Consider the following 10,536-nt stretch of genomic DNA (forward strand, 5'->3'; position numbering starts at 1 on the left):
GCAGAGACATGGCTTTTTAACATCCTTATGTCGAATCTGAAACAGGTAAAGAATCGAACACAGAACATATTCTTACAGTGGTTATGGCTGTCAGATGAGCAGACATTTAGAACGTAACATTCTAACGTGTTTAGAGCTGAGTAGTAACAGGATTAAGGGCAGCGGTCGCAGATTTGCATAAAACAAACTGAAAATAGGGAAACATAACTAAAAAACATGAAATGTTTCACAGGGCCTCTCTTCTGTTAAATCTGACAAACACTCCATTTCCATAATATCTGCTTTAGTACAGAGACATTGTTCCAGGGCACAAGTGATCACCACGGAAGTGATAAAGACCAACACTATTCCTTATAATCAAAGCTTTCATGGACCCTGAGCAAGATATTCACTGTGTGTCAAGAGAAGATTTGCTGAAGTGCATCAATTTCTATGGCCAGCACCCCAACACAAAACATTACAAAGAAAAACAATAACTATAATAAAATCCACATAGTTGGCAGCACTGAATACTGGAAGGATTAATATATATTTAAAAAAGCGTAAAGCTGTTGATCCTCCAGTGTCAGACAGGAACGAGAGACTTCTGGCTGATGCCCCACTGTTTTCATGAAGCAGCAGATGATGAGGAGCAGCCAAAATAAAGGTCCTATTCACAAACAGAGCTTTGAGGCCTCTCCAACAGATGGAGGGTTGAGATGGTGCTTACAGTCTTCTCAAGTGGTAGTATATATATATATTTTATATATATATAAATATAAATCACAGTCACGCTGCCTTCTTATTTTGCACATGCACCTATTTACATACTGGCTACCAATGCCAGCCCCTCCATGCCCAGGAATGGAATGAAACTAGGGGCAGGAAGTATGGGTTCGGGGGTGAGGCATGGCATGAGCCTCACTAAATATATAACACATGGTGGGAAAAAGAGCAAGACCACCATCAAACCAGTTTGGCCGTTGTCAAAAAGAAACAAAAAAGGGAGTCCCTCAAAGTTTATGTGGGCTAATTTGTGTCTGTGCGATGTTGCAGTGCAGTTCCATAAGGGTGGGCTCCAGTGTCAAGAGGTGTCCAGTGGCAGGGCATGGAGGGAATTTAGTCACCAGTTTGCCTTCACAGCTTTGATGTCACTGACTAGATTCTGAGCCAAACATATCCCAAAAATCTGAAGAAAAGAAAGAGAACAGAAATGTTACAACCATAAAATAACAATCCATTTCTAATGTACACCACAACTCAAACAAAGCCAATAAAAAAAAATAACAAAGCTATATTGATAAAATATGGGTTCTATTTCAGGTGAGTTTGAAGACCACTGCAAAAGGAACTCATAAGGGATTAGAATCACCAAAATAAAAAAACTTTAATAAAAATATTTGAAAAGAATCACCAAAGTGTTTTTATAAACCTTATTGACAACCTGTTAACAGGAAGACAAGACTATATGAGACTTTCAACAAGACCCAAGCAGTCTGCATATGCAGGGATGTCATCAGAAAAACAAAAACACTATTTAGAAATATATCGTGGTTTTGGATTATTATTCCTCCCTACTGAAATATCAATGTATCTTTTAGTAAGCTAGGGCCACTTTGTGGCAGCTGATTGATTCAGTCAACCTTTTTAGGGATGAGGAAGGCACAGGAAATTCATATGACCAGCCACTTTTTGATACCCTATTCAACATTTATATGGTAAAACAGTCCCTCACTTTTAAACGTAAGCATATTTTCCGATAATTAAATTGACCGACAAACAAATCCATGGCTAGTTTTCATAAATGACTATTTTAAGGAGGAAGCTAAAAGATTTGCCTGCACCATATTATCTCTTTCCAATGAACATTGAAAAGTAGCTTTTGGACAGAAGAGAATTGTTTTTCATTTTAGCGAAGGCCTGACCTTGTGGAACAAGCCAGAATGATGTACGATTGGATATTTTTCACTTGTATGGCAACAGTGGGTTACAAGAGCTATAGTATTTAATATCGTTAAGCTTTAGTTCAGCTTTTCTGACAGCTGTGTGAGCCGTACAATAAATCTTGAATACATCTAGGGCAGCGGAGCTCTATAAGACAGTCTAGATGGCAAAAAAAACTCTTAACTCATCTGTAAAAGTTTAGAATTTTCAAAACCAAAAACATTTTTGGGGGCAAGATACTTTTATTGTTAAGAAAAATAATTTAACTACTGAACATGTATAATATGTAAAATAAACCTACCTGCAAGAGCGCAACAGCAACAAATACCCCGGCAACAACTATTAAATTATCTTGAAGCCACTTTTCAAACTGGCCAACGCATCCCTTCGTGTATATATAACTTTGCTGCTCTAGCTCCTGGAGTGAAGAAGAAAACAAGATTAAGTTGAGAACTGAAAATAGTCATTCAAATACCGTATTACTCGATTATAAGACGACCCCCCCAAATCTGAATATTAATTTAGAAAAAAGAAAAAGCCTGAATATAAGACGACCCTACAGGAAAAAAGTTTTACCAGTAAATGTTAATTCATCTAAACTATTTTTTTTAATAAAAGCTATGATTGAGAAAAATATTTTGGTTTTATTTCCTTCTATTTTCCAACCTGCCCCCCCAGTTATGCACATCTGCCCCAGAAATGCCTTATACCCCCTATATGCCACTGTGCCTCATGATATGCCTTTTAACCCTCTAAATGCCACTGTGCCCCATGATATGCCTTTTAACCCTCTATATGCCACTGTGCCCCATGATATGCCTTTTAACCCCCTATGTGCCACTCTGCCTCCAGAAATGCCTTATACCCCTATATGTCACTCTGGCATTAAGGGGGTTAAAAGGCATATTATGGGACAGAGTGGCATATAGGGAGGTTTAAGGCATTTCAGGAGGCAGAGTGGCATATAGAGGGTTAAAAGGCATTTCTGGAGGCAGAGTGACATTAAGGGGGTTAAAAGGCATTTCATAGAACACTCTGCCTCCAGAAATGCCTTATGCCCCCCATTTAACACTCCCTCCCCCTCCCTCCTCCAAACTTACCGGTGCTTCTGACTCCCCTGTCATGCAGCCGGGGCAGCGTGTAGATGTCTACGCGATTCGTGTAGACAACTTACGCTGCAGCCGGAAGGAGGTGTGGCTAGCAGCGGGGGTTGTCTGCGTCCATCGCGCAGACCTTCCCCGACTGTCAGAGATCAGAGTTCCCCGCACCGGCACGGCACCGGTGCGGGGAACTCTGATCTCTGACAGCCGGGGAAGGTCTGCGCGAATCGCGTAGAGCTCTACACACTGCCCCGGCTACACACCGGGGACTCAGAAGCACTGGTAAGTGGGGCGGGGTGGGGGCAGGAGGATCCAGGTCCCCTGCAGCTGCGGGGGATCTGGATCTTAGTCATCTCATAGTCAGACCTATTTGAGGTCTGATTATAAGACGACCCCGATTATAAGACGAGGGGTATTTTTCAGAGCATTTGCTCTGAAAAAAACCTCGTCTTATAATCGAGCAAATACGGTAGTTTGCATAACCCCCCCCCAAAATAATATAATTACCTTTCATTTGTATCTTTATGTGTCTAGTAAATGTAGCAGATTTTATAAGAGCATGTCTTATATACAGACATCACCAATGCATGTCAGTTAATGATACGTCGTGACTGTCTTTGCAGTGACAAGATTGTAAGTTTGCTAGCAGGGCTCTCTCCACCTAATGTATCAGTTTGTCTTAGTCTGTCAATTCTCATCTTTTCATACCCCTTGAATTAATGTATTGTATTAAGCGCTGCGTAAATTGTTGGCGCTATATAAATAAAAAGATAATAATGATACAGCGGGGCTTATGTATGAAAAACAAATGCAGTGCAAAGTTTGATAAGTCATCTTATCACCATAGCAACCAATGGGATGGTGCTGTCGGAACAAATATTCCTTTAGCTGCTATGGGGGGCAAGATCACTTTGGAACAAAATCACTTTTAATACATAACCCCCACAAGAAGGGGAGGAATGTGTAGCGAGATCTACGCCACAACAAGACATTTCAGGGGATGTTTGAATGAGAAGCCATTACCCTCAAGGCTTGCTGAGCTTGGCATGCTATGTTTTTTGTTCAAACCTCCTAATAGACTGTAAGCTTACAAGAGCAGTGCCAGCCTCTCCTTCTGTACCAGTATGCCATACGTATATTATTATATATTTTCTAGATCCGGCTGGTCTCTTAAAATAAAATGTAGCAATTTTCAAAGTGTTATTCACATATGTCCACAATCAGCCCTGACATCATCATGTTTTCATTATAGAATTTCCACCATAAAAGACCATAAGTGTGGGAAAGATCACTGTGCTACACTAATACAAAGTCATTTAGCGGTCTCTAAACAAGGCATTCAATCTAATGTATTCTGATCAATGAACTCGCTACACCCATTAGAGTTGCCTGTAGTGACAACTAAATGATTTTAGCAAGCTCTACAATATGCTGCCCCTTGGGTGATAAAAACAGTGTACTCAAAACAAATATGTCCACGTTACCACAAGGATGTTATCTCGTCACACAAAAAAAACTGAAAAAAAATCTAATAATGATGAACACCCACATACAAAAAAAAGGTATAAAGATAAGTCTTACCAGCTTTAATCTCACATCATACCCACACTGTGTGTTTTGAACATCTTCCTGTGGAGAGAATTACAGGAAATAAATTAGGAAGAAAGACGACTCATAGTGACAACCTGTCTCGCTGGCATGCCTCAGGGATAATCTACTTTCCTGTATATGACAGTTCTAGAACATTTTAGGAGGAGGTATGGCAGTAATCTCTCCATGGAACCTAGAATGGGGCCTTCTCCATCATAAAATTCTGAGGCAAGTGATAATATAACACTGTATAATATCTGTACATGACCTTACACTGTAGACTAAAGACAGAGTTGTAGCTTAACCCCTTCGTGACAAAGGCTGATTTTACTTTTTGTACCCTTCGTGACAATGGCCTTTTTAACATTTCTGCGCTGCTCGTGTTTAGCTGTAATTTTCTTCTTTCCCGTTTACTGAACCCACACACATTAGATATTGTTTTTTTCAGGACAAGAAGGGCTTTCTTTAGATGACATTGTTTTGATTGTATCATATTATTTACTACTAAAAAAAGTATAAAATATGGTGAAAAATTTAGAAAAAAATGACTGTTTCTAACTTTTAGTTGAAAAATCTTTTACTCATCTATAAAAGGTAATGAAAAAACCTGCTAAATGGATTCTACTATTTGTCCTGAGTTTAGAAATACCCAATGTTTTTATGTTTTTTTGCTTTTTTCTACCCATTATGGGGCAATAAGTACAGGTAGCGTTTTGCTATTTCAAAGCCATTTTTTCCAAATCTGGTAATTCTTCCCCCCATGTGCCATTTCGGGTATCTTTGAACCCGGCCAATGCAATTTACCCCATCAAATCATATATTTTTGAAAACTGGACAGCCCAGGGTATTCCAAATGCTAGTATTTTAACTATTTCCATGCACCATATCTACCACCAGTCTTTGTCAAACTTTGTGGTAGTAATTTTTTTGCATTTGGTTTTCCACACACATTTTACTTCAGGTATGAATTAAAAAGTTCTCGTATATGTCACTATCACAAAACACCCCAATATGTGTTCAGCAACATCTCCTGAGTACAGCGATACCTCACATGAATGATTTTGCCTGGCCGTTTGGGGGCAAAAGGGCCACATTTGGTACGTGTGCATTTTTCTAATTGGAAATTAGGTGTGTGGCCATCCTTCCCCCGGTGTTAATTGGGACGTTGTTGAACCTGGCCAATTCAATTTACCCCATCAAATCATACCTTTTTTAAAAGTAGACACCCCACGGGCATTTAATATGCCAGTATTTTAACTCTTTCCATGCGAGAATTGTTTTAAGCTAATATGCTAATTTTAGGACTTGCTCACAAAAATATATTTTTTATATATATTTTTTTTTTGTCTTTTTAAAAAAAAATTTTTAACATTTTTTTTCAACTTGGAGGTTCCCTGATAGTGACATCAGTGGGAAATGATTTTTACATTTTACTAGTTTTTTACTATTTTTTTTCTAATTATTATTTATTTTATTTTTTAATTTATTTTTACTAATCACACTGTGATTAGAAAGCTGGGTTCCATTGACTTGCATGGTGAATGCAGTACCTGTATTCAACCTGCAAGTGGAGCCAAAGTTCTCTAGATGGTCTGGACCATCTAGCGAACTTTTAAAATTTGTTGGTTCCTGTTACAGGGCAGCGGCCATCTTGCTTGATGGCGAAGATCATCGGCAGCTGCGGCTGTGACCGCTCTCCGGAGCGGTCACAGCCCATCGAAAGGTAAGTGTTTGGTGTCGCTGGATGCCTCCTGATCGAGGCATTCCAGCGACCCCATTTAAGTTTAGGAGGCGATCGTCGATCGCCTCCTAAACGCTTTTAAAACGGGCGTCCGCCGCCATACAAAGTATGGCGGATGTTGACGCCCCGTGGAGGGGCCAGAGATGGCCCCTTCGTTCCGATCGCGGCGTTGCTGAATGCCTCGAGGTCGAGGCATTCAGCAACGTTTTTTGGGTGCAGAAAGCGAAAACAGATCGCTTTCTGCACCCGTTTAAAGACGTGCCGGTCCTGGCACGTCAATTGTCGTAAAGCACATGCTTTTCCGTGTCGTGCCAGGACCGGCAATTGTCGTTAAGGGGTTAAATTACTTGACTTCACCATACAATATGGAAGTTCAACCACAGTGATTTCTTCTCCTAAAAACTCTCCTGTCAACTCTCCCTTTAGTGAATAGGCTCCTAAGAGGATGAACCTGAATTTAAGGTCAAAGTCAAAATAACTGTGTACACAAAATATGAATAATCACATTTAACCCCTAATGGATGTAATTAATAAATAAAACATAACTCCATTGGCTTTACTTATGCAAATACCTAAAACTGGAGCTTCGATAAGACTAAAAGTATTCTTTGGCAACTATATTGTCATTGCTCAAGCTGAAGAAAATGTCCTTTCAATGTATTTTAACCAATTTCATTAGGCTACTGATGCATGCTATAGCATTCAGTGGACAGAAAGGATATTTTATTATTGTAAGGTGATACATGTTTTATCTTGGTAAAGTTTCATTGAAAATTAATAAAATGTATTGCTTGCACAACTACTGCATGTTAATACTCGGTAAAGCAAATTTTGATGCAATTACAGCTTTACGTTTTTTGGGCCCCACGTTGGCCAGTTTGGATGGACGTCACTTGTAAAACATCATTTTCAAATAGTGCCACAGATTCTCAATGGGATTAGGGTCAGTACTTTTGGACATTCAACTTTTTGTTCTTTGGAGACGCCAATGTTGTGTTGACCATGTGGATCATCGCTCTGCAAGAAACACCTTTTCACCCAAACATTGTTGTTTTTTTTTAAAGGATAGAACCAGGTTTTCTTGTAGTATGTGCTTACACTATATGGGGCAGTCCCATGTTTTCTAGCAAACTCTGAATATACTGACTAATGTAGAATACTATTTTTTATTTTCTTTCAGAACCCCAACCTGGCCAATGATCGTTAAATGGTGTAGTTTTTATCATGGAACCTTACATTACATTTAATGGTTCACAGGTAGTGGCAAACAGTTAATAATGTCCTCTTTAGGGCAACTTCTTTTAGCTTTGTAAACTGGGAGCTCGAAATAAACAGGGGTTTGTTTTACCGACATATATGTTACAATAATTGATTGATTTTGAGTTTCAGTATTCCAAATAAAAAAGTAATACAGAGCATTTCAATGTAAAACTTCTAATTCAATTATATGAGTAAACTGGTCTAGATTCTTTTGTAAGGCACTGTAAATATAATAATGACTGCATACATACTATGCATACTATATATGCATGTTTACAAACAGGAGAAAAATAAAAAGCTAAAAAATAATAGACACAGATTGGAAACAGAAAAAGATAAAATCATAGGTTAGTCTTGTTCTAATAAGGCAGCAAGGCTTGTTGGTCTCTCACCGCTGGGTCTTTTACGCAGCAGGAAAAAGGTACTCCACACCGCTCTCTGCTTGGATTGGAGTCTGTGCAATTAAAATAAATGTTGAGGTTCCAGTCGTTTGGTCCATGAGCTCCACAGCAAGACCACTAGGTACGAGAAAGTTAAGTTGTCACATTCACAAAGTAAAGAGGGTGCATACAAATAACAAAACAAAAACTACTAAAGCTAGGTGCACTCTGAAGCCAAGCATATTATATTTAAAAAAAATGCTCAAAGCAATGATGGAAAAATCCCTAAAAGATCATTTGAACCAGTTAACATTTTATTCTGATCTTTTGATCGACACAAGAAAACAAAGAAGATCCTTTGCGCTATATACTTATATGTGCTAACTATCAAATACACCTGGGGATTCCCCACAAGACTGATTGTTTTGTCTGCAATCAGCCAGCAGGAGGAGCAATGGGAGAGCCCAGAAGGGTCAAGAAAGACCCTGCTGCGGCTCTCCTGTCCTCAAGTGAACCTCTGGTGGGCGTCAGCAATGACACCTACTGGAAGGGAATGCCCGATCAAGTGAATAATGGTATGCCGTGCTCGTGGTGACTCATCTCCCATGTAGCAACTGGAGGAAGTACCTGTACGTCCTAATGGGCTTCTTGCCACAGGTTTTAAGGATGCACAAGTACATCCTCAGGGGACTGAAAGAGTTAAGAAATAACTTTCAGAACTGCTTTCTTAAGACACTTTGAAGCAGGTACAGACTATGGTTACTAAAGATCTTGTCCAGCCGTTTTCAATCTGTTGGCTCTGTTTTGGATAATTGGTAAAAATTCTTTGTTAGTTTTGAATTAACAGACAGTCCAGAGTTAAAGCCTATCAATAATTACATAATGCGTTTTCTCTACCCTCTACAGCGATTTTCAATTATTTAAGAACAAATCACTAATTATTAAAATATTTTCTATAAAACCAGTTTAACTGTCAAGAACTTCTTTTTACTCAAGAAACAATAAAACTATTGACATCAAGATCTATATACTAGAATACCCAGACGAAATGGAACAAATCTCTAACTCGGGCATTTAATAATTTTCACTGCCTTTACCTAAGGGAATATACAATCGGAATATGTAGTATTTGATTCCAAGCCTTAACAAAAACGTCACCAGGAAAACCAAACTTCTGTTGGGGATGTGGCAGGCATAATGGAAATTTAATTCACATATTCTGGCAATGTGACTTAATTACGTTTTTGGATAGAGGCCTTTAAAACATATTAACGATTTATGTGATCTCATGCTTTCTACGTGTCCAGAGATAGCTTCCCTCCATCTGAAATTTCCTAAATGAAATTCAATGTGTGATCAATTATTATAGATATTCTACTGTCAGCAAAACTAATTATAACAAGGAATTGGAGATCACCCAAACTCGTATCCTGGGAAATGCTGGTAGTACAAGTATTGTCCCAATGCAAAATGGAGAGAGATATCTCTGATGGGTCATTTTTATCTGTGGGATGATTGGATTAACAAACTAGACCTGAACTCACCCTGTCTGGGACATCTATCAACAATTTGGTTAAATAAAAGTCTAAAATAGGGAGTAAAAAAAGTGGAGCTTTTGCCCTACCAATTTGATTTAATATGCCTCCAATTTAATACGTTGATGTTTTATAAATTTGCTGTGCTGCACTTATTCTTCTGTTTCCATTGGAAAAGCCTGTGCAGTAAACTTAGCCTGACTCTTCTGTGTCACTGAGACAGTCCTTTATATAAAATACGGGTGCTGTCACACGCACACTTGCTGAGTAGGGTTTTTGTTTGTTTCTGTATTTAGCAGCATCCCCTGATGGAGTGGAGGCATATTCACAGCTAATGGAGTAATTAAATGCTATGCAGTCAGAAACCTAGTAATATTTTGATTATTAATAATAAAAAAAAAAAAAAAAGAAAATGATATAGTACGCTTCACTTTTCTCCAACAGTTTTAAGACCACCATGTGATTGTTCTTGGTAATTCCACAAGGGGGCACCCTTGCTATGCACATACTTTCAACTTTTCAAATGCAGGAAGGAAGGCATAACAAATTCAGCTCTGAAAGAAAAGGTGAGCAACACAAGGGGCAGCTCAACCATCTGGCAAGCAAATGGTTATAAGAAACTGTTATTTACAGGAAAAAGGGTTTTCAATAGTTTTACAAATGTAAGATATTAGAGGAGCAAAGAGTCGGGAAAAGTAAAAAATACAAATATTAAAAAAAATAAAGATTTCTGAACAAAATACAGCTTTTGAAATCTTTTGGGATAATCGCTATTAAAAAGAGAAAGGCTACATTGTTTACGGCTTTAGTATTTAATCGCTAAAATGAACAAGAAAGGCCAGCTTATTTTGTTTTCCTATTGGCTGTTCTGACATCTCAGTAAACCACACAACCAAAAAGAATCACAATGAACACTAGCTTTTAGAAGCAGCCAGTACCAGTGATAAACCGAAGTCCGCTTATTCTTTTAATTTTTAAATGCTGCTTTAAGTGATTGGGAAGAAGCC

General features: G+C 38.5%; 1 protein-coding gene across 1 annotated transcript in view; it reads right to left on the reverse strand.

Annotated features, from left to right (window-relative positions):
• Positions 1-1,102: 1,102 nt before the first annotated feature.
• The window catches only part of LOC149299436 (tetraspanin-17), a 35,063-nt gene continuing 25,629 nt past the window's right edge, over positions 1,103-10,536 (reverse strand). The window contains exons 5-8 of the mRNA XM_089486127.1: positions 8,007-8,132; positions 4,605-4,652; positions 2,225-2,341; positions 1,103-1,168 (exon numbers count right to left, since the gene is read on the reverse strand). Coding sequence (XP_089342253.1) covers positions 1,103-1,168; positions 2,225-2,341; positions 4,605-4,652; positions 8,007-8,132 — 357 coding nt within the window. The remainder of the gene's footprint in view (positions 1,169-2,224; positions 2,342-4,604; positions 4,653-8,006; positions 8,133-10,536) is intronic.

Source organism: Sceloporus occidentalis, unplaced genomic scaffold (genome assembly GCF_023333645.1).
Source record: "Sceloporus occidentalis isolate IW3139 unplaced genomic scaffold, rSceOcc1.0.p SCAF_28, whole genome shotgun sequence".
Classification (NCBI taxonomy): domain Eukaryota; kingdom Metazoa; phylum Chordata; class Lepidosauria; order Squamata; family Phrynosomatidae; genus Sceloporus; species Sceloporus occidentalis.